Source organism: Serinus canaria, chromosome 5 (genome assembly GCF_022539315.1).
Source record: "Serinus canaria isolate serCan28SL12 chromosome 5, serCan2020, whole genome shotgun sequence".
Classification (NCBI taxonomy): Eukaryota; Metazoa; Chordata; class Aves; order Passeriformes; family Fringillidae; genus Serinus; species Serinus canaria.
In genome coordinates this window covers 32,163,263-32,188,592 of record NC_066319.1, presented here as the reverse complement: position 1 = coordinate 32,188,592, position 25,330 = coordinate 32,163,263, and the positions used below count along the sequence as shown (strand labels likewise).

The following is a 25,330-nucleotide window of genomic DNA, read 5'->3' as shown; positions in this document are numbered from 1 at the left end:
TGGCTGTCACTTTAAACTCAGGTTGTGCTTTTTATGAGCTGATTATGTTACCAGGACTATAGAATAAAAATGCTATAGGGGGCCCAATAAACAAGTTGGTCAAGTCAGTTCACTTGCTTAGGATCTGTTTCTCTACTTACCTTTAATGCAAAACAGCGGAAGCCCATTGAAGTGCTATGTGTTTTTTCTTAACGAAGTAAGTACCTATTCTGTTCCTCTCTAATTACACAAAGTTGTGAATCTGGCATTTGTGACACAGGGTATTTACGATGAAACTTAATAAAACTTATAAAACTACTCTCACCTACTCTAGACAGAGTAGGGAAATTCTGGATGTGGCTTTTCTTATTTATGTATACACTGTGTTTGGCTAAATGTTTTGCATGGTTAGTTGAGTTAGTGTTTTCCCCCTTTTTACCTGTTAATGAAAAAGAAATTTAATGCTACATGGGAAGCGTTTCCCAAAGGTTTAATAACCTTTTCAAAAACCTTTAAAGTGAAGCAGCAGGCGAAATCACCATCAAGTTAAAGCCCTTGTTAGTGACAACAGTCATCACCACATGGAGAACAGTTTTATCCCATAACCTCATGTTAGGAAACCACAACTCCCTCGTATGCTGAGGAAATGCATATTAGAAAGTGGAATGATTAACATGGAATCGTTGTTGTGTAAAGTGTTACATATTCTAAATGCCTTAATAGAAATGTGGAAAAGGTATCGTTATAAAAATCATATGTTTCACTGGGAGCATATCTGGTGCATTCTTAAACAAAAGTAATAATCTTTTAATATTTTCTGGCAGTATGGTACCATGCCACATTAGTAGCATATTGTGAATAGTCAAAGCAAATGAATGGATACAATGAGTTTTACAGCTCGCCTTCCAGAAGTAAAAGCAATGCATACACCAAGGAGTTGTGGGTAGCAAGAAAATGAGATTGTCCTGCTGATTGGATGCAGACAAGCAATGAGTAATTCAAGAGCTCACAGTCAAACAAACTGCTTGTGGCACTACTACTTGTACCCAATTACCAATTCAGAGAGAAAATAAAAAGCAGTTTCAGTAGAGTCAGGGTGGGAAATCTCCAATTAGCACCAATTAGCGAAGTTGCTTCCTACAGCGGAATTCTGGGGACATAAGAAAAAAAAATAATCTCCCAGAATGCCTGGTTGAAGCATTTATTTACCAGGTGATGGGACTCCTGAAGAATAACTTGATGAGGATTTGCGCCTGTGGGACTTGAATACAGATACTACTTGGAACTTGCCTGCTCGATTTGACTGGTCAATCATAGGCTGTACTATTCTTCTTCTGGCATTAATAAACCTGCAACAGAATACAAAGAACAGAAGTCCTTTCATCAGCTTGCTTCTCTGTTTTGAGAACACCTCTGCTTTAAAAGTGACAGGATTTTAGCGTGCTGTGGAAATGTGTTTTGCTTCACGTCGCTTTTTAAAAAGAGTATAATTTCACTTTAAAGGATTTTCCTCTAAGTGCTCAGAAATCGTAACTGGTAACACGCTTATCTTACTAGCCAGCTTAAAGCTGGATTTGCCAGAAGGCTTTGAACAAGTAAATGCGACTGAAAACTTGTGTTAAAAGACAATTGTTTCTTTAACTTCTTCTGAGTGGCTCAGATCCTGGTTAAAGTTCACAGACTGGAAGACTTTCTTTTCCCCTTTCCATCTTAGGGATCCAGTTCTCCTTGCAGCTGGCCATAAATGAGGACCAGGCTTTGCCACTCCGTGCTTTCACAAGGTATCGTTAGGTCAGCAAAGCCATCAATTAGGCTGTCTGAAGTTTTATCACCAGCGCAGCAGCAATAAGTGCCGGCCCAGAAAGACTTCTGCTCTTCTACAACTCCTGCAGTTGGAGCCTGTAAAGGCAAGGGTCGTTTGGAGGTCAGTGCCAGCTGGGGGCCACCTCTGTGTCCAAGCGGGGACACCCCGTGCAAGGCGACCGCCTGCCTGCCCTCAACTCAGGCACCTTTCAACTCGTTAGAAACCCCCAGTCACAGGTACATGTGGTTAATATTAGGCCCAAAATAACCTTTTTTTTATCTCAAACTGGGGTGGTTGCCGAGGCTTTTGAGCACTGGTAAAGGCAGTTAGTTGGCTCTGGAGCCTGGATTTAATTTTGCTAGTAATCCAAAAATAAGTGCTTGCATATTTCTTATTAGCTAATGCGCAGCAATCCACATCAGCACAAGCTAAGCTAAATTAATTTCTCTGAAATAATTTCAAAACTTGCCTATTCACAAAATATCTTTGAAAACAGGGCAATTTTCTATCACTCGGGAGCCACACTTGTTTTTGTCCCTTCTCTTTGTGTTTGAGAACACTTTGGAGCCTTCGTGCAGGTTTTGTGTGCTATTTCACAGCTCAGGCTTTCGCCTGGTGACCCTTAAGGAGTGCTAATGAAGTCGAATACTAGCGTTTAATCCTCTTCAGAAATACTAAAATGCCCATCATCCAAAACAGCCTCCAATAATTGCCATTGGGCCCGATCCAACGCCTAGCAAAGTCTTTCAGTCAGTTAACTGAAAACTAAGTTCATCTGCTCATTTAGTAAATTGCTAGCCTTTATATAGCATCAACTCTGCAAGGCCTTTTGTCATGCTTCTCTCACTCCCTCCCACCCTCTGGTTAAATTCCTTCGCAGATAATAAAGGACGGTGGCACACCTTCGATTGCATCTTCTGTAATCACAGTGGTGGAAATTTCATTAGACAGATGCATAAATGCTACAAGTAACACTAAAGGGCTCTTTTGCATCTTTCTGTTTACCTCCAAAGACATTCTTTATTCTTTAGGAAAAGTACCATTTAGTTGTCAGAAATGTCATCCTGACTCAGAATTAGTCATGACTTCAGCTATTAAAATAAAAACTCAGACACAGTCAATATATTTGTTTATTCCCTTCTGACTGGCACATCACTGCCAGTTCTGTGATTCTGAAATGTGTTTCCGTCCTCAGAGACAAAGGTCCCCGATAGGACTTATTTGCTGAGTTACTTTCCAGTAATGTTGCTGTGCTGACCAAATGGAGCCTGACCTGAACCTCCTCCATCCAGCACGCCTTTTATCAGCTAAAGTTAAGGCCAATAGAGATTAACAGGAAAGCCTGATAAGACTGTTTTCTCTTCTCCTATGAGCTTCTAATGGTGTATACAGATGGCAAGGTTTTAAAGAATGGAATGAACACTTATTTAGGCCTGTAAAAAATCACAGAAACACTCCCCCACACACGCACACACTTTCCATCTTACTAACCCCTTTTCTTCAATCAGGCCAGTCTTCAGGAAAACCAAATTGCTCTTTCGGGTTTTTTTTATTTAAACCCCAACCACTTTTATTATTTACATCTGGTGGTCCCCTTATTTATGTCCCTCTTCACTTCCCTGCATACACACCCCTGCTCGCAGGGCTGCGAAGCATTATGGGCCTTGGCTCTCAGCAGGAGAACTCCACACTGTCTTCAAACAAATAATTAAGGGGAAGGTTAAAGGTTCACCCAGAGGTCATATCTTTGGATACTCCTCAGAAAGTTTACATTAGTAAGAAATGGGTGCCCTCTGAAGTGTTCTTTCAATGGGTTTGCACAACAAGGCAGAGCATTAAGAAAATTCTACATCCTTAAGGGTTTCAGGTAACATCTGCTTTACCTCTGAGCACAGAGATTGGGATACTGTGCTCCAGCCTTACATATTCGACAGTCTCCACAGACTAAGCCTTTGGGACCGGTGTTGAAAACCCCATCTTGCCCAGCCATTCACTCCCAGGGCATTTTATCCTGCTGATGTGAATAAAGCCAGTCTTTCACTGCAAACTCTACCTAGAGGCAATTCACTAGTTGTTTTGGAAATGGGAGTTGAAGCCCTAAAAGTGTGTACTCCATATTTGTTTTCCTACCAAAAAAAAAAAAAAAAAAAAAAAAAAAAAAGAAAAAAAAAAAAGAAAAAAAAAAGAAAAAAAGTTATACGATTTCTCCAGTTAAAACTTGAGAGAAATAGCTCTTGGGTTTGATTTCTGATTTCATTATTTCTCCATTTTTCTTTTTCATATCTGCATAACAGCAGGTGCAAGCAATGTCCTCTGGACCAGCAACAACTTCGTCTAGAGAGAAGATACACTGATCTATACTTGAAAAGATATAGGAGAACAAGCTTTAGGCATCCAGGTAATTTTGAAATTCCATTTCTATCGCTCCTCTGAAAAATCTTGTTCATAAACAGCATCAGTTATAGCCACCAGTGGGTATGTCTGAAAAATGACATAGGAAATTATTTATATTTGCAAGATTGCAGGTGCAAAACAGACATACATTTCAGGTGAAGCTAAAAATGGAATTCTAGTTTCACTAACAGTAGCTACATCATGTAATGCATCAGCACAATTGGTAGACAAGGGCATAGAATGCAGTGTTTGTGCATTATTATTTATTCCTTATACTGCCCCATAAATATGCACAGTGCATAACAGAGATGTAGAAAACAGAGTCCCTGCCCTAGCCTTTACATTTTTTGAGGGCTGTTTTTGAATCCCTCCGAGAGCCATATCCAGGGCCAAAGTAAAGAAAAATACAGCCTTTTACATAGCACTTCAGTTTGTGCTGCAGAAACACTGATGTTATTTAGGCACAAATGTCTTCAAAAGGCATTAAGAGACAGGTGAAAAAAGAGAACACCAATGCCACTGTTTTCAGCATTATTTGGAACCCTATAAAAGAAGAATTCACAGCTCTGCTCCTGACACTAATTGCTTACCTTGTTCATACCCTTCACCCAGAGGCCAAAGATTGAATGGCCTGAAAAGATGAGTAAAATCTATCAAAAAGACATGGACTTCTTTGTTTCTCTGCTGTTAATAGTAATTCCTATTATTTGGATGATAGCAGCAGTTAGAGGACCCAATGAAGCTCAGTCTTACTCCACCCCATGCTTCACAAGCACACTGTCCAAGAGAACTCAGTCTGAACAGATTTCCAGGCAAAGCCTGGGGGAGAGGAGAGACGCCTTCTCCCTGTTTGCAGAGGGGAACAGAGACAGAAGGAGATTAAGTGACAAGGCCAAAGTCATACAAGAGATCTTTGGCAGAGCCACACACCCAACATAGATTTCCTCAGTCCTCTTTCAGCGCTCCTACAATCTGCTATCCATATGCTATCTTTCCTTTGTTCCCCCAGCTTAACAGTCAGGCTCACTGGCAGGGGACTGCAAAGAGAGCTCACACTGCCAGTGTTTGTGCCTTACCTGCTGCGGAGATAAAGAGGGGTCATCAGCCTCCAGGGCTGTGAGCAATACCTTCACAAAACTCTACATTCATATGGTATTTGGTCCTCATTCCAGAATGATAAATGAGGTGTGTAATGTTGAGAAATACATGTCATTGACATAGCAGGCTCAATAAAAAACTCACTCCCAACATTTTGCAAATGACAGATTACCAACCTTGCTTATTCATACAATAGCCACTTGAATCAGAAGGTTTTTTGCATCTTGTATTTCTTCTTTAATTGCTAGCTAAAGCAGCCACATCTATTTCCTATAGCCAGAGTCTGTCTTTCTCACACAAGCAGTTCTGGTTACTTCTGCGGGACAGTTCATGAAAGCACAAATGAACAAGACCTGGCTCAAAATCTAAAACAACATGGACTTTTAAAGGAAGTGAGTTCACTTTTATCTGCTTAGAGCAAAACCCAGTAGAGCAATAAAGTGCACTAGTGAATATGCAATGTAGTCTGGTGATTTGGTAGCACTAGTCCTGATTGGTTCCTACCACTGATAATTAGCATGACAATATAATCTAAATATATGCTTTGAATCACATCTCTTCAAACAGAGATTTGGTTTTCTTTGTCCAAAATAAATATGCATTCTGTACTTTATAGGAAGCCCTGTAATTAATCTTCTTTATATATTTATCGTATTTAATCTCAAATCATATCAAATGACATTAAACTCAAATTTGCATAATACATTTTATTCTTATAATAAAATAATGTTCTGATAAAATCATAGAGATACATTTATGCAAAGTGCAAAGGGAATAAATAGCAAATAGCGATCTCTTAATCTGCTTCTTCAAATCTGGCACAATCAAAAATAATTTTGTTGGTGTTTCCACTGTCTTTTTTATACAGGGTACATATACTTTGAAACACCGTGACCACACCATAACTGAATCTGCTAAAGAGCAGTTCTTGAAATGAACTGTTAGGAACTATACTGATTGGCAATCAGAATCAGAAATCTCCAGCTTTACTTTATGGCTATCATGGAAAATTCACTCTAAGTATGTAGGGTCATAACAGGTCTTGTTTCAGAAGAATGAAGTACATGAATGCTCAGGAAACTATAACTAGTTCCCAACTGGGGGCCTAATCTGAACTCAAGCAGAGAGTGATATTTAACTCCCATCACTTGTCTGTATGTCTAATATCTTCTCTGAGATGAACTGGTGCCAAACTGAGCCATTGCTGCCCCGGCAGCGTAGACAGCTCTCCATGAGAAACTGAGGAACAACATGGAGCCACCATGTACAACGCCAAACTTCAGTGTCAGTCTTCAATCTGGATTTCCACTTAAAATATCCATCCCAGAAAATGCGGTGCTAAAATATTGAATTTATTTAACAAACCAGCCACTGCATAAATCGGTTCCCAATTCTTTATGCGAAAACCAGAGAAATAAACAAATTTGTGAGATGAATTCACAATCAGTTCTTTAGAAGGATTAATGACAAGGAAAGTTTTGACTCAGTTTTAGCCCAAGACACTTCTGCTCTTAGACTTGCAAAGGACAGAAGCACTGAATGAACACTGTCACAGACTTAGTCACAGAAACAATAAAAATATAAGTAATGACAATAGCAACACTAATTTGGGGTTAGAATTGTTTCCTGCCATATGAATAAAAAAATTAATTTAAAAAAATTTTTAGGTGTCCAGGGGAACAGTCTTGCAAGATTTTTCAGAAACCTGCCAAGTGTAGATGAGACGCTCAACTCTTATTAAACCTCCATAAATGGGAGCTGAGCTTGAAGAATAAATGGGGTCTAAGTACCTGCTTCAATGTTTTTGCTGAGTAAGAGTCTAAGAATGCGTTCTAAAAAGTAATCCAACTGTTTTCACCTTGGACGGGGAAATAAATCCTTGCCTAAATGATATTTCAGCCTTTTGACTATGCACATGTCAGTGTTTAGCTCAAGCGCATATGCTACACTGATCCCTTGCTGCCCAAGAATGCCCTAATTTTGAAAGGAAAACAACCAATGAACGAGTCACAAAGTATGTTTTCCTAAGCAACCTAGAAAATTACTTCTTTGCCAAGCAGAAAAAATAATTTTAAAAGTCGTGAGCTGCTCAGAGCAGTCTGAAAGAATGCATTAGAAAAGACTAATTTGCAGAAACACTTTTATCAATATCCACCCCCTGCCTTCTCAGTGGTCTTTGTCTATCACCTAAACTTTAATCTGAGCAAGTAAAATCTATTTATCTTATTTAACTTCTCCCTCCACTATGTATTCTAAGTTGACAGAATTACGTTTAGGCAGTATGTGTATGCACAAAAATAGTTGAAAAAGCCCTTGTTTATGCTTCACTGAATCTATGCCACACCTGGTTACCAACTCATACTTGCAGCATTCCTTATAGGAAATTAAAAAAGCTGACTTAGTCACCTGGAAATGAGCCATCTAAATAAGGCTTCCCTAAGTCATGAATATTAAGAAATGGAGTCAGTTATGCAGTTGCTTTTGAGAGGAAGTGGGAGGGACAGGCCGGTTTATTCCCTGGCAAAGCCTCACCTAGTTTTGGACAGCCTTGTTACAGAAGGGGGGTTAAGGACTTTTTACATTGACTCTCTAAAGCTTATTCAGACACCTCACATCTGTCAAAGGTGTGATTCAAAGGACCTAAGTCACCATCCACGTTGGGTGAAGACTCCAGAAGATGACAGAGAACAACTTAGCTGGGTGCCTGAGGCAGCCTGAGGTAGGTGCTAACCATCCCAAAGGCTTCTGCCGCATCTTCCATGTTTATGTTCGACTTCCTAAAAATACGTCTTGCCATTTGGAGCTGCCAATTGTTGGAAATCATGATTTTGCTCATCCTGTAACTGTGAGACTGTCCTAAAAAAAATCAGAAATTTGAACAGCACTCTTCCCAGTGTTTACTCTGCGAGTTTTTCAGTCATTGCGCCACATTTTTAAAAAGCTCTTCTCAGCCACAAGATCTAGAAACTTACTTGATAAGATTCTCACATAACCATTGTCTCCTGGAGCTGGGACCTCGAATTAACATGAAATAACTTGAGCCTTGCGATAAGATCATGAGAATTGGCAAGACGCGCACCTATTCACCTCGGAGGAAAATCCGCCTCGTTAAACTCGTGTAACTCTCGGTCACCAGATGACTCCTTGGGAGCGGGAGAAAAGATCTGGCTCTGCCGAGGAAAGCCGTGGTGGCTGTCACGGGGAGCACCCTCACCGCAGCACAACGCGGGGGAGCCGCCCTGCCTTCGCCCCGGGCCAGGGGTTTGCGCGCCTGGCCTTTCCCGGCAGGGAAGGCAAGGCCCCAGCCGCACTTGGGGCTGCCCAACAACCCGGCACCCCGCAGCACCGCCGGCCCGCACCCGCAGCCGTCACAGCCCCGCAGGCCTCCTTGCCCCGCAGACCTCTCTGCCCCGCAACCCTCACAGCTCTCACTGCCCCGCAGCCCTCACTGCCCCGCAGCCCTCACTGCCCCGCAGCTCTCACTGCCCCGCGCCAAGGCCGCATCCAGCCGTTCCATGGGGTCGGCAGCAGCAGCGGTGGCCAGGAAAGAGCTATGACTCCCGACCGCAGAACGGTGCTGATCCCGAGGTCCAGCCTGGGTGGCCCCAGGGGAGGCCTCCCGCTGTGCAGCAGGGCGCCATGAGGTGGGGCCAGAGCACCGCTGCCGGGCCGGGGGTGCCGCTGCCCCCGCGGAGCCGGGCCGCGCCTTGGCCCGGCGCGCCTTGCTCGGTGCGCCGGGCGGGCAGTCGGCCTGGGCAGCGCCGCTCCACGCAGGCCGCTGCCGCGGGTGGGCACGGTTTTCCCCACGAGCTCCCAGCAAACCTCAACCAAATTGAAAAAGTATCATCCATTATTCCCCCTTGGCTCCTGGTGGGAAACAAGCGTCTTTTGGTGCATGCCACCTGAAACCACGCCGGAGGAAGCTGTTTCTCTTCTGACAGTGCCATCAGCTTGCTCATTTATGTTTTTTTACCACGCACCGTAAAAATGATCTTTTAAAGATGCTTGAAAGGAAGGGAGGAGACAAACAGACATACTTCCTTAGCTATTCATATCTTGCAGATAAAATGTTAAGTCAATAGACACAAGCCGTATCATTTAACCTCATCCTGTGTTTGATTTATTGCAGATGGGAATCAACTAGAAGCTGAATCACTTTGAAATTTTTACTACTGACTTTAAAATTCCATGTTTGTATACATTCGTCTTGTGGAGATGCTAAATACAATTTTAGCTAATTTGGCATGCACTTTGATTTGCTAACATTTAGAAACTCATGTTAAAGGTAGAAAGCAAATCTCCTCTAAAATCTTAAGTAACTCATGCATTTAAAGATGTGTTAATTTGTCATCTTAAACTCCTAGGAAAAGATTTTCAAAACTAATTAGGCTACAACAGTCTTGAGAACTCAATCAGGAGTTGAGGTACCTCATTTTAGGTAACTTTAAAAAAAACAAAAACGAAGTGTAGTTTTTGAATAATATTACATTCAAGTACTTTACATCTATTTTTAACTTACCAATATTTAACATATTAATTTCTTAATCAATTCTAAATTGACCGATAAGGAGAGTTGTCAACAAATTTAACATCTGTTTAACTTCCCTGATCAAATAAGATTAAGGCACTAATTCTCCCTTTTACATTTCAGTGGAAACTACCTAAGTAGCAACTTGCCAAAAATGCATAAAGGTGTTTAGCAATTATGTAGTGGGTATGTTTGAAGAGATCAAGGTGCACTCACATGTCCTGTGCTATGGGTATCTGATTAGCTTGTCATCTACTCTGAAGAAGATGTAGTCCAACTCTCCTATACTATGTAACAGGCCAGCTGTTAGCTGTCTGTCAAGCACCTAAAGTGGACAAGTAGTCCAGGAGCAAAAATGTCACTCCTTTGATCTGGCAAGGAGCAGCTGCTGATTTATAGAGTAGGACTTTGTTCTTCCGTTCTATTTTACTTTCTTTCCTAAGGCAGAACCACAAAATCCAGCAGAAAAAAAAAAAGTGCCATTCTCTGCAACATCAACAAGCTCTGACAACTGCAACAGGGTTTTTCTTGGCCCTAACAAAGCTCTCAGGCATCTCCTTTGACGCTCACCTTTTTTTTCCTTCTTCTTTTTGCAATGCGGTAGTTATTGTTTAATTCAGCTTCTGTAAATGGAATGGACTGTGGCCAGCAAGCCTGGGGCATAAACACACCTGTATGAAAGAAGCCTTATTGTAGCAACCATCTACAACCAACCTGCACATGCACTACCAGTTCGTGAGTTCAGAAGGAATGTTCCATTTTCCCTAACAGTAAATTTTGCCTTAAGATAACTATTTTTTGTACCCACTGTCCTGTCTTGACCACGAAGCATGTACACTTTTTCATTGTTATTAAAATCTGAAGGAAAAAAAAGTGTATTTTTCTACCTGTCAACCAGGGAATGTCAAGAAATTGGATCCAAAGAGCCCACTTTAAAAAAACAAAAAAACACAGCCAAAATATATTTATCGAAACACACTACTGAAAGGTTAAAAACTAGGATCCTAAAGATGTCTGTTCTGTTTCAGACATAGTGATGTGCTTGCAAGCACCTCCAGCTTATGCTGCCTCAGATTCTCCTCAAAAAAAGCATTTGGTGGACAAGAACTCAGTAAGACATAGCATTTGACGCAGCTAACCAGAGTGCAGCACTGCCAGCCCAGACCCAGTGCTCCATTCTTTCTCTTAGAGGGTGCTGAGCAGATTCTGTGAGGTGATTTGTTACTACACAGGCTGTTAAAGTCCTGCCTCACCCATTGGTATAGCAAGAAGGTTTTCCTTTATTTCCCTTATGATCTGTTTTCCAGTTTATTAACTAAAAACCCAAATCTACAGGGCACAGTAAAAGGCTGCAGTATAACACTGCTGAAGAGGAGAGAAGCTGTGTTTGACCCTGGTTTGTGTCCACACACATGCTGTGTTCACATTTCTTTATACTGTAACTTTAAAAACAGATGAAAAAGGGTTACAAAAACAAAGATGGGAAGAGGTGAGGGTGGTGGGGGCGACATCATGACTACAAGATCTTTTGCATATATGTTAGCTTGTGCAAATAAATAAGAACTATTACAGCCAGAGCCCTAAGGGAGGCAGGAAAATGATGATGTACAGGATAGTATAAAATGATATATTAAAAACTGTGCTGTCAGTGGAACAATAGAATATTAAGCAAAAGTCCATAATAATTGGCAGATATTTAGCAGTAGACATCTTTCTTTGGTTGGTGGGTACTAAAGTATACGTGAGAGGAAAGAGAACTAGTTAGTCAATTAGAAATAATGGGCATAAATAATACACTATGTGTAAATACATCTCCCCCTTTCCCAAGTTATAGCTCTTATCCAGATACACCTAACAACCTCTCAGTAAGTCATACCTACATGCTGATATCCCTTGTGTTTTGCTCTTTACACTGTCTGGGTACTGGAGATTCTGCTTATGTAAATCTTTCTTCCTGTAGATGCAGATGTTAAATGTTTTCCCTTTAATTTTTACAATCATATTGGCAAGACTTCATCAAACCAGAGGTTCTAATGTCTTAGTAGTTAAAGATGTGTCAACACCATACACACCATGAGACTTCAGCCTGCCATGTTATGGAATACATGCTTCACAGTGATGAGCTGGTAGCAGAGCAAGTGTGGGACCAGTATATTAAGTATGCTAGAATGAAGAGGTAAATATACAGTGCCATACTGGTGAAACTTTTGCTGTCTCTCATCCCATCTTGTGTTCTCTGTATTCCACATGAATCAGGGGAAAATGTTCTAAAAACATTTTTAAAAGTTTGTTACATACGAGCATGTTTCATGAATGCTCGTGTCTTAGTTGTAAGCCAAATGGTTTGGGATGGAAAAACTGAAAAATCTCTGTGGAGCTGTTTCCTCAGCCTATCCCTCCATATTCCAGGCTCTCATATATTCTGACTTTCATCTCTCCAGGGCTCAGTCTCACTCCCTAGCCTACCTTGTTGGCTCCCCAGAGATAGTTGCAAAGTACAGCAAGTCGGTGATAAATCTTGCTGGTCCTCTGCAAGGGTCCTAGATGGACATATATGTGAATGTTGCACCATTTCTTGTCTCTATGTTCTTTTGAACAACCTTCTGTCTTCTGAACAAGCAAGGACTGAAACCTTGAAGGTTTGCTCTTTCTGAAACATTTGAAAGGCTGAGTTCTCCTGATTTCTGTACTCAGCTAGCTTATGGGCAGAGCAGAGCATTGGAGAAGCCTGTGCTCAAGTGTCCCATGTTTCAGTTCTTGGCTTTCCCAGCTAAAGAGAGCTCTTCTAATGTATTTTTCTTTTTTCTAATAAAGGATGGGTAGCTGGAGATGTTTTTTTTTAATGCAGTCATTGCCACTTAAATAGCTCACTTGAAAATTAAATCCTACCACAGAAAGAAACTTGAAATGTATTTCTTCAGTCAAAACTGGCTAGTTCTGTACTGTGTTCCACTATCTTATATTTTGCATACAATTGAGATATTTGTCATGAAATAAAATGCAATCTACATAACCTATCTAGTATTTACCTTTCTTTCTTTATGAGAGCAGTTTGGAAACTGTGTGTGATCTTACATAATTTTAATAACTGGTTGCTGATGGATTTCAATATTAGCTCTGACTGTTCTGACTGATAGGATGCTGAGGCTTAATTTTCAGAATTTCACTAATTGTTCCTACACTGCGTAGGGGTAAAGGCATCTAAGAATATGTGTATAAACCTGAATTTGAGTCCACAAAACTGGTAATGGCAGGGCTGTATCCAGCAATGTTTGTCACTTCATCCTGGTCAAGTAAAGTACTCAAATGTATAAAGCAAGTTTTCAAAATTATCAAGTTCTATAATCAAAAGCCTCAAAGGCTCTGTAAAGCTAATCCCAATGTTCAGTGAATTTCTGAGTTAGAAGGCAATACTAGCAAATGGGTGTTGGAATTAATGCCTAAATTGTAGGTGATCTGCTCTCAAGGAATTTTCTGTCTCTGGTTAGATATTCCAGGAATCACCAGAAGGTGGACTTAGATACCTAACTACATTTTTTTGGTTAAAAAAAAAAAAAAAAAGGCCTTCACTTAACACTGAAAATGCCTAGATTCTTTAGGCATGTAGATTTCTATTTTTTAATATCCCATCCCACCATCATTTTTGCTGCTGTACATTTGTGTTTCCTAACAGTCAGTTACTTTCCGCAGTAACCATGCTCAGTCTCTCAGTTAGACACTTACGTCCCGTCAGGATTCCTATGACAGACATCTTCCTAAGACAGACATCTTAGGACAGGCCTTTTTGCCCTTATAATAACAGAGATAAATATCTCTCCTTTTTAGCCAACACCATTATTATTTGACTGTTTATCTGGGAAGAAGGAGATCAAGTTTTACCTCCCTATCCTGCTCAGTTTGGAACACAGACATGAGGATGGGCTCATCACATTCTAAAAGAGTATCTGAATCACCCACAGAGTCAGTACAGTAAACAAAGCCCTTTCAGTTCATGTTCTGAAGATGTTCCACCCAAATTAAGCAATTTTACAGCCATAATTAACCAGCAGTTAACTTTCACACATCTGAAGTTGGAGCCTTAACCAAGAGACTGTACAGTCAAGCCCATGTTCTTAATTAATTTTGTTCTTGTGACTAGTTGTTACATACACAAAAGAACTGGAAATCAGGGGAACAAGAAAGGCATGATAGCGAAGAAGAGTAAAGATGAAGCATTATATTCAGTAGCCCATTGATTGAGAAACTCAACTCAATTGGAACAGTTAAGACATGGATTTAAAACATGAGGAAGAGAAGACCTGCAAACATATATTCTATTTAACAAGTGAATTTTCTAGCCATTGAGCCACTGAGGATATCACTCCCTCTACCCCATTTGACTCTTTTGTGTAAAGCTTGGTATGGCTGATGTACGACAAGAACTTTGGCTGAGTTTGGCCCTTGGGGAAGTTTGGCCCTTGAGGCAAGGCTGATTTTGTGTTGAAAGTTGTGTTGCTGTGGAACAGGTTACTGCGTATTTGTCATTGTATACATATTTGTGTTCCTATCCTGTCCTGGAGATCCTTTATATAATAAAAAAAACATGGACTTTATGGTACTGCTAGGATTACAGTTCCAGGTTTCTCAGTTATATCCCATTCTAAGCAGATTTGTGCATGCTCACCAGTGGAAAAAAGTGGGTGTAGACTAAAAGTTTTTAAGCTTCCTGGGACTAGATAGCAACTAGATGATGCTGGAAAATTCAGAGGTTGCAAAAGCTAAAAATTAACTTAAACTAAAGATTGCAGGTTTTGTGCTTGACACTCATATGCAACTCCAATGTGATACATATCTAACAGATACATTTATTAATGAGGAAATATTTTATAAAATATGCTACCCGGGTCTTTTATTGTGGCTTAATTAGTTCATAAGCCAATATTGTAATAAAATTTTCATAAGAAGATCAAGCCAAGTTTTACAGCATCTTTAACCAACCATTGAAAGAAGCACAAAATTTAAGGTCAATAGAAATATTATGTAAAACAAACAAACAAACAAACAAAGCCAGTTAAAAGAGAAAAAATGCACCAAATTCACAGGCAGCATCTTCAAAGAAAATAGTTCAGCATCATACTTTCATGAATAAGAACTTAAAAATTAATTTGATAAGAATTAACTATAAATGGAACAAAAGCAATGTTTTTATTTGAATTCATTGTCCAAACTGAAGAAAACTTACAAACTACAAATTCAGACACCCATTTAGATTGACTAATAAAGGATTATTAAGTTTCCATTTCCTTTTCTTAATTCTTCCCCAGTTGTTATAATTAGTCTTTCCAGTGTGACTACAGGATCATCCACAAAATTTTTAGCATCATTGTAATGAAAAAAGCTATTCTTTATATCTTTATGAATCACATGAAGTTTAGCAGACCCTAGTAATGCCACTTCCATTTTAATCCTAGTAAATTCTAGCCTAAGACAGCATAGCCTCTGGTGTCTCACCTGAGTTCTCGGAGATGTTTCAGGAAGTGCATTAGCTCTATCAGTCAGTGAAATAAATAAAAACAAATATAGTGGTCAATAGGAAAAGAAAAAATTAGCACTCTAAAAGGGTTTTGACAGAAGCCTGAGTTGAAAAATCCAGCTGTATTTTATGTATGTCTCTTAATCCGTTTTGCTGAAATGAGTGGTCCAGTTGGCTGCCTAATTTTTGATGCCTGATATGTGTTCCCAGTAAAAAAAAAAAAAAAAAAAAAAAAAAAAATCAAGAGGACCTGTATCCTTTAGTTCAGGAAACCAGGGTCTATAAAAGAACAAATATGAAAACATCATCAAGTGAAATTCCACAAATTTCGCAGTTCCATGTACCTGATTGCTAGGACAAAGCTAATGCAAAGATGTGAAGCTAAGATGGGTGCCTATACTTCATTTTCAAGTGTAGTAAAAAAACCAGATAAAAATTGAAAAGAGAAAATCTTTTTGGGCATGTTTTGCATCCAAACCAAAACTCCCTATTTAATCCTTCTGCCAAATTTATTCCAAGTGCTACCAAGATCATGGTCTGTTTTTTTCTGATATAGCACAGACCTATAATAATTGCTTAAGCATGCCATACAGTATTAATCTTCCTCATGAACGCTGTCCCAAACCAGTTTCCATGGAGAGAAATTAAGAGGTATGTACAGGCAAAGGAGAAAATATATGGCTAGCCAATGATACAGAAAGGCTCTTTAGATGGGAGCTATGGTAGAGAGGAAGTATTTTTCAACTGAGGTTGTTGAACTGAGGGGAGGACAGCACTAGAAAAAGTGAGAGAAAAGGACAATGGGGGGGAAAAAAAGAGAAATCTATGTTGAAGTATGTTTCAACATTTTTTTAAAGAAGGCAGTTTTGAAATTGATACAGAAAAGGAGGGAGGAAGGTTGCTGAAGTGCCTAAACTAGGAGGTGATTTTTTTTGATGTGTATCTGAAGCAATTGATACATTAAGGCAGGATGAAGAACTGTGACTTAGAGTCCTGGGAGAAGGGGACTACAATTGTCAAGGTGGGAAGAGATGAAGGCAGTAGCAAAAGAAATGTTTTGTTGAAGTGGACATAGGAAAAGGGGTGGACAGTGGAGGTGTGAGAAAAAGAACTCTAGGACCACTAGGAACTACATGGGGGTTTGGGACAGTGGGAATGAATGTGTGAGGAGTATCAAGAAGTAAAACGCATATTTAAGAATGTCTGATGGATTAATGTTGCTCTGGGTTCACTGTCAATTTTGTTTGCCCGGTTATAAATCCGTATATATATAATGATACTATACATGAAATTCATTTAGACAATACTCTGTTTACTGCAAGTTTGTTAGCCAAGTAATCTGCAGTAGCTGCATCTGTGGCTTGTTCCATCTCATCAGTAATTTTAACTCTAATAGTCATTAGTGTGAAGTTTGCCACAGTATTTTAAGATGATACTTTCCTCTTGGTTCTTGAGTTGGTTTTGTTTGAATGGACTATGTATTCTTTAACATCTAAATAATTTTTCCTGAGAATCATCTACACAGCTACCCTTTGGAACAGAAGATGTCAATGTGGTTCTGACAAACGTCTGCCATATTTGTTAAAAAATCCCCCAAACAAGCCACAAACCCAAAATGTAGCTTTGAAGAGTTTATGATTATCTAAAATTAATATCTTTCTCCATTATATAGTCCAAAGAACCAAGTCCTGAAACAGCATGCATCTCTGTGAGAGGATGGCCTCTACATACCATCAGTTGTTTAATCCTCTCTGTTTGTTGTGTGCGGAGCATGAAGTAGGCAATAACTTATGACTGCTTTAAACAGCGCTTGCCTGCCCTATGACTTTTCAGAAGATCCCAGGATGAGGTTAGCATGATAAAGAGCTTGATTTCTCTAAGCAACAGTTATTCAGACTGACGTCACCTATTCATTTACTCGGGACCATACAAAAAGTGTAAAAATAAGGAAAAACACTCAACAGTTGGACTTAAGTCTGAAATGGCATCTGCACTATCATTACCACCAAGTGCATAAAACCTGAGCTCGATGTTGACCTACTTAAAATTACTATTTTCCTGTGAAGTGTTGGCAAAGCAATTTATAAAATGATGTGGTAAAAATAAGAGAAGTCCTATTAAAAGCTTTTTCTTTTCTTTAAATTAGAGTGAACAGAATAGGACTGTTTGAGTTTAAACCACTTATTACCTTTGTACATTTATCTTTCTTAACTTCTATTAACTGATTAGATTTCCCTTAGAAGTAAATGTTCATTGATAGATAATTGTATCGTTGTGGCTTCTTATTGGGGAAAAGTATTACATCTGCACACTTAAGATAGATAAAACCAGATGGATGTATCTGCCTGTCCATCAATCTCTGTACTCAAGAAGCCTGTGGGTATTTTTAGAGAATTTAAATCAGTTGCAAACAAAAGGGGCATTTTAAAGAAGGAAAATAGACTTAATTAAAAAGATGTCAAAATTATTTTATTGTCAACATCCACAATATCTGTGACACAGTGATGTTGTGTAACTTGAATGCCAGTTCTCAGAACCATAATGAGTAGCTATTAGAAAAAGCAGGGACTTATTATTAGTATCCCCACAGAGTTATCTTCTAAATTATTTATACTTGCAACACTTTCACGTAATGGCAGTTTTAAATTCAAGCAAACAAAGCAAACCACACAATAAAGAGAGGGGAAGAGAATTGTACAGAAACCTTTTCTGAATATATGTAGTTAGAAAGGCGAGTCAAACAAACTCATCAGATTTTGTTTCCTACTCAAATTCTCATGAGATTTGCAATAGACAGCATCAAAGCTTTCTGGGGTTGTGTCACCTTGATAAAGGATTGAACAGCACTGCATCTGTTTTATGTCTCACATCTAAAATGTAAAGGAATGCAACTTTATTTGTCTGGTGCAAGTTTGCTTATTATTGTCTTTGAAATTCCACAGCAGACCCTCCACAAAAAGCTTAACTATCAGAAGGGTGCAAATAACACCAGAGCCTTGTGTTCTCTTACGTTCATCCCTTAGGTTATGGTGCTAGGTTTGCATAGGAGTTGGGGGGGAGCAGCAGGGGAGGATTGTTGGTTTTATATGAACTTAGCATTGCGAATTACTGATTCTGCTTTCCACACATGCTTTGCTAATACACAGTGTAATGATTAACACTTCAGGAGTCAATGACTTTTAGAAAAATTGAGGTGGGATGCCTTTTTAAAAAAAAAAAAATCCTTCAGCCAAACTAAAGTCTGTTTAGTGGAGAGATAATTTGAGTTAAATTGAAGAGAAAATAGCTCAGGCTGAAGACTCTAATGGTCTCCTTCTGATCTTAAACTGTTTGCATTTATGAAGACATAAAGCTCATCCTGTTCACTTTCCATTAACCAACCTATGAAGTTTTGTCTTAACCATCAAAACAAATTCCAGCTGAAATCACTTTCTTATTAGATTACTGAGCAGCTACATTGGTTACTTTAAAAACAAATTTCTACCCCCCAAAATGGAAAAACCCCAGCATGTTTTCCCCCCCGTAACAAAAGTATGTAGCTAAATACTCCCAGCTTTTTGTCAGTCAGAATAGAAGGAGGTTTTAAAAGTACCCAGTTATTCTGAGTGCCTGTTTTTCTGGGCATTTGGTTTAAGGTTCCCAAAATAAACACACAATGAAAATGCTAGCCTTCTTTTTAAGCAAAACGAACCTCACATGTACTAAAAATGTTATTTGCCTTATGCTACTTCAGTTGCACAACAGCCCCCTCATTGATTACCGTCAAGTTACATTAGTTTAAAATTGGAGTAACTGAGTAGTGGATCAGGTCCTATAGTCAGACATATGTTTTCCACTAGATAATGGCTACTTATATATTTATGAATTTTAAAATGCTTTTCAATTCAATTATCATTGTTACTGTATGCAGGAAGTAAAGAAGTAAATTGCAACCAAGCTTTCAGGGGTTTATTCCCTTATGAAGCACTTATATTTCAAGTGTCAGGGGAGGGCAACTGTATAGTGCCCTCTACATAATAAATGACACTCTTGAATCACTCTTGAATATTCTAAATGTTTTTCTGTTTGTGGTTTTGGGGACAGAACTATTACCTGTTGCTATGTAAAATATAGTAAAGGATGCTATGCTATTATGTCTTTAACCAACCTGCACAGAAAGTTTCAAGGAAAGCTTAAAATAATTGGTACTCAGATCTATTCTGTTCTGGTCAACCCTAGAAACAGAAAGTACTCACAAAGTGATAAACAGCTTTCAGACAAATGCATAACTCCAGTGTCAATTGGAGTTATGTGCAGACACTCAGAGCAGGAATAGTATATAGCACTCCATTCCTGAACATGACAGTCATAATAAACCTTAACCTCAACGTTCCCTGCTTTTCTCAACCACAGCTAAAAATGCTACACACATTTATACCATCTAATGAACCAGACATTAAAAGGAAACCACAGATCTATACCAGTAGATTATTAGGAAGAGAAGTGTGAAGTGAATACTTGCTCATTACAGTATCATGGTAGTTACAAAAAGGAAAGACCTAATAAATCACTGTTGTCATCCTTCAGCAAGAGTAGGGGATGGTCTGCCATTGGAGGTCCCACCAGCTACTAAAATAACTGCTTGAAAAGTGGATAGTGCAAGCATATAATGCAAAATCCTTGGGTACAGAAACTCAGACTCACCGTGGTGAGCCTGGAAAAAAATGATGGATTTTTATTTTACTCTTCTTTGATGGCAATACAAAGGAAGGAGAGACTATGGAGTTAAGGACTTTGAGTGAATTGTGCCTGTTTTTTGAGTTGGTTACCTTCTCTCCTTCTTAATGCGTATAAACCAATTAATAGTAAATGATGACTCTGAGTATGAAAAGAAGGGAAAGGTATAGGACTTGCTCTTTCAGAAGCAAGTAAATAAAGAAAGAGTAGGAGTGAGTGGAGCTTAGAGCTGACTCCTTTTCCACCCACACCTCCTTGAAGCCAGGGAAACATCCAGCACTGAAATGATCAAAACCCATAGCAAACAGTGGTCAGTAATGAGTACGTATCATCGTAATGAGCAAACACAAAGAACAAAACTCTGCTATTGTTATGCCTCAGAGATGTATTTCATGCTATTCCTACAGTTTCACTAATAACCAAACCCCTAGTCTACCTGATGCTCAGTTTCCTGTTGGTTAATAATATTATTTCTTCCTTGTCTCACCTCTCATTTTCCCGGTTTTGACATGATACATTTTCTATTGTTTTGGAGATAATTAGACAATAAAGGGCACAAAAATATCTAGCTGCTAATATATCCATTCCTCTACACTGCACAGGATTTACCTTCTTCTGACTGAAATTCTGATAATGGCTGAGGGCCTGATTGCACTAGCTACAATTACTAGAGTCTGGTTTACAATTTGTTCTGTAAATGTTATTCACATGTAACTTTTGAAAAGTCTTCATAAGATGATTTTTTTTATGTGGATAATTGGACTGATATTTAAGAATTCTAATCTCATATAAACGCTCAATCAAAACACATATTTTCCTGTGAGCTAAAAATGTCTAGATTTCAGTTTTGATTCTCAAAAGAATGTTATTGTTCCTGCAGGACGTGAAATGGAACATAAAAGAGTACTTTACCTCACCATTTGAATTGGATAAATTTTTTTCTCTTTTTTTTTATTTTAGAATGTTTAATTGATTATTGTTGTCTGGGCTTTTTTTTCCTTAATATCTTTGTCTTCTTCTCCTGTAAGTGTGGATTTACTGCTTTTAAAAAATCTACAAAAAGATTTTTGTCCTCCTTTTGTGCTTTTTATTTTGTATATTTAATTCCTAAATAAAAAATAGACATTTTCAATTTCAGGACCCAGTCAGTTAGCTGTCTCTCTTAAGGGACTACCCAAGATAATAACAACTAATTCTGACTGTATGATGTGTATGACAAGATTCACCCTTTTTTTACAAGCCACACAGCAAATGCTGGTAATTGACTTTTGGCAAGTACTGGTAGGAACTGGACTAAAACTTAGAGCTGAAATTGCAAATATTTTGGCATATGAAATACTTTCTTATCCGTAAGATAAAATTTTTACCAAGTGGTAGATGGAAAAATTAAAATGTCCTCATGACTGTCTAGGTTAATGCCTCCCTCAGAAAGGGGGGAAGAAAGAAAAGGGTTTAAAAAAGGCCAGTAAATAATCTTTTACCATTGCAGACAGTAAAAAGAAATGCAATTCAGCAATCAGAAAGAAGAGGGAAAAAAATGACCCCTGGAAGTGGGAGGGCAGTATATAGAGATACAGAAGGAATTTACTTCTACAGGGTGCACAGAAAAGTCATACACCTGAAATGACTGGCTCTTGTGCAAATACATTTGTGGGCAAACCCACATTTTGTGTTGGGGAAGCACAACTTAAACCAGAATATGGTAGAATGTGGTATCTCCATGACCATGTTTCATTAAAAGTTATTAGAATCCCTGGTTTAAAAAGGAGAAGAGCACTGATGTACACCTCAGAAATTGTGGCAGCAGGTAAAACAAATTTTTGTGCTTGTGATGAGGAAATATGTGTGCGTCTCTGCATTTTGTTTTACTTCAGCTCTATTTAGTTTTAATCCAAGTCTAATTTAAGGGATTTCTTTCAGATACATTTCCTATTAGGCAGATGAACATGAGATTCTTTGTAACATGTGGCTCATTTGAAAACAAATGCCATCATCTGTCTGATAAAGTGAATGCCATGGAGAGGGATATCAAAGTCAATTCACTTTGGCTTCTAGTGAAGAAACAAAGGCCAACAAAAGAAGGAGAGGTGGAAGTGTGCTGAAGTGGCACTTGAGGACATGGTTTAGTGGTGAACATGGTGATGGTGCTAGGTTGACAATAGAACTTGCTTGTCTTAGAGGTCTTTTCCAGCCTTAGGAATTTTATCATTCTGTGATTCTGAGTGTCATGATCCAGCAGTTTTCAGGGACCTAGTTCTAGGCCATCACAGGAATGGTAAGTCTGATTTTCCCTGGTAACAGCAAAGTTTCTGTTCATTTACTTTGGGACAAGCAGGAGTGTCACTGGATCAGAACATCCCAAAATTTTATATCATATAGGTCCCTTCCAAATCAGAATACTCTATGATTCTATACTTCACAGTATATAAGTTGCAGGCACAATAACTATTGGACCTCGGAGGAAGGTAAAAGTAATAAGCATCATTCATCCTCTTTCTTTTTCCTTTAAATAAAATAATTTTATTTTATTTGAAGATTATAAGTAAACACATTGATTAAAGCAGTCATTGTTTCATTGCCTGGTCATTTTTTTTTAATCTTGAGATCCACAGCAGAAGTGAAGAATGCATACCAGAGCACCTTCTGATTTATCTGACGCTGATATTTTTTGCTTTTTTTTTTTTTGCAGCCTGACAAGAATCTTTATGCCCTTTTCTGAGCATGCCAGTGTAAGCAAAAAGTACTGTGTATCCACTGAAACAACTCATGTTACAGGCAGCTTGCATCCCCTTAAATGACTGTTTCTTGGAAGTAAGTTATTGTGCAAAGTCAGGTTCAGACCAAGCATCAAGAACGTGTGGGGAGGGGCACTGCTGGAGAGGAGTCTGTGGGATAATTCCCCACTGTATTGTCTCCCTGGTGGTATATCCTGCATTACTTCTGCACATTGTTCATTCAAAGTCACCACATACAGCAGAAACAATTTAAACACCCCAAATTTGCTGGAGTAAATATTCATAAAATCTGTGCCCTGAGCTCAACAGAAGACACCTATGTCAGGTACAGGTTTTGTAGTGTGGCTTACAGATGCTTCTCTGTGATTTCTTGGGCTGGTGAATAGTGAAGAATATTATGCTGGTAAAGGGGCTGTAACAGCTTTGTGGTAGTACAAGTGTTACTGTGGGTATTTTCAGTCATTTGTTAGTATCTCCATGTCATGACTCATGAAAAAAAGGAAGAGATGGACACAAACTGCTTCAATCCCTTGCAGGAAAATGCCATATGTCTGTTTGTCATCCTGCAAAAGCTCTTTGAGTTAGTTATTTCAAATGCTATTTGAGGACTGATTCGTAATTCAAAATTGAAATCTGTGGAAAAACTGCAGCTCACCCCAACAGACTTCAAAACAGGAACACAGAGAATCACAAGGAGAGACTCAAGAAATAAAACTACTTTGGAAATGTCATCTTAATTTGCCCCAACCACTGCCTTGCTTAGATTACCTACACAGAGACCCAGTGTGACTATCTGGGAAAGCCAGAGAATGAAGCAGCAAAATGTCTTTATATTTAGGAGAAAAATATTTTTTTAATAAAATGTTTTTATGTTATGTTAATGCTTTTCCACCTAACGTATTTTAGTGAGTTTTTAAATATATTTTTATCTTATGCTATAATATGTTATCACATAACACAAAAATATGTTAGTATGATATTCCAAGAACAAGCTTTTGCACTTTTTCACCAGCTCAGATTTGTTGCTTCAGTGTTTGATTACTGTTTGAACACCTCTGTGGAAGCACACAGCTCCACCTCAGTGCTACATTCAGCTATCTGTATGCCATTTACATGCTGAATCCACCTCCTGACTTCACTATTGATACTTATTGTCAGAAAGGCAGTGCAGACTTGTCAGGTGATTGAATGCTTTAGGGGACAGATTTCCAAAGCGATCCATGAACATAAAACAGATAGGTGTGTTTTATTTCTAGAAGTATGTGAGGGTTTCGAAGTTGACCCACCTAGCACATGGATGTGGCACACAGTGAGCTTTGCATCTCTGCTGGAGATTCTAGGAGCTGCCTTATTATGACTAATTAGTCTACAGATTAGGTGTCCTGGACTAGTTCTCCAAAAGAAGAAAACCAGAAGTTTCTGAGTAGAGTTGTAGGAAATACTTGCAGTAAGCACAATCAAATAAAATTAATATAATGCTGGATTTCAGCAGAAAATACGCTCCTCAGCCAAGATTCATAAAGTGATTTTGGACTCATCTTTAATTTTGCTTTACTATCATTTCATATTTCAAATCTAAAGGAACTGTTGGAGCCAAACTGATGCTCAAACCAGCTCTGTTTCTTGGTTTGTCTGTGATTTTTGGAGAGAAAAAAAAATACATTTGAGCTGGAATTTTGAAACGCACAAATAAACAGAAAGTCGTGTGGCTAAGGAAGAAAGTTCTTCTCAGAACTGCTTTTATGCAAACATGACCCTCCAGAACCTCAATGAGCCAAAGGCTGTTGAGACTTGCTCTCCCTGATTTAGCAGTTTACTTAAGCGTGTGCCTGTCTATAAGCATATGGATAACTTCATTAACATGACTGAGAGTTAGGCAGGTGCTATGACAGCCTAATGGAGTTAGGTCTTGTCTGAAGAATGAGTTCTGAGTGTTTGTTCTTGAATAAGTCAGCCAACAGTCATCTTGGCTTTTGCTGAGCAGACTACTTTGTCCTTTGTTATCAGTGGCCTTTGACTAAACTTAGCAGTAGGATACTCGGCAAGATTAAAAATTTTTGGTTGTACATAAAATTATTTTAGCTCATTATAACTGAGGCCACAGACATCAATCATGAATTTTATGAAAAAGAAAAAAGCTAAACTAATGATTCACTTCAGGAAAAAACACATGTGAGTAAGATGGCATCTACTTTTCGTCCACAAAGAGAGTAAGGTCTGAGAAATGAGGGATGAAGAAAAAGGCTAATGATACAGCAAGTAACTGAGAAGAGGTCTTATCTTAAATCAAATAAGTGGCTTTTTTCTGAGTTCACTCTCCAGATCTGACTAGCAAGAACTCCAAGGGATTAGCAGTACTCCATTTTTCCCTCTGGAAAACAATACTGTTCTCCTGTGTATAAGTGAACTCTAAGCTACTGTGCCTTCATTTCTCTCCTCATTACAGTTCTGATTGACTAAACTACTGGGTTTGAGTAGGCACTGAATAGTTAAAGTTGAGAGAAAGAAAGACATCCTGGAAAACATACATGGACAGATCTCACCACATTCAAGACCTTCACAAA

At 38.8% G+C, this 25,330-nt stretch overlaps 1 protein-coding gene across 6 annotated transcripts in view; it reads right to left on the bottom strand.

Annotated features, from left to right (window-relative positions):
• Positions 1-25,330, bottom strand: part of MEIS2 (Meis homeobox 2) — a 173,703-nt gene that overhangs the window by 5,256 nt on the left and 143,117 nt on the right. For 3 of the 6 annotated variants that reach the window (XM_050975619.1, XM_050975616.1, XM_050975617.1), the window contains one exon: positions 1,189-1,328. In XM_050975619.1, the coding sequence (XP_050831576.1) occupies positions 1,189-1,328 (140 nt within the window). The remainder of the gene's footprint in view (positions 1-1,188; positions 1,329-25,330) is intronic. The other 3 variants (XM_050975618.1, XM_050975621.1, XM_050975622.1) reach the window with 1 other exon arrangement.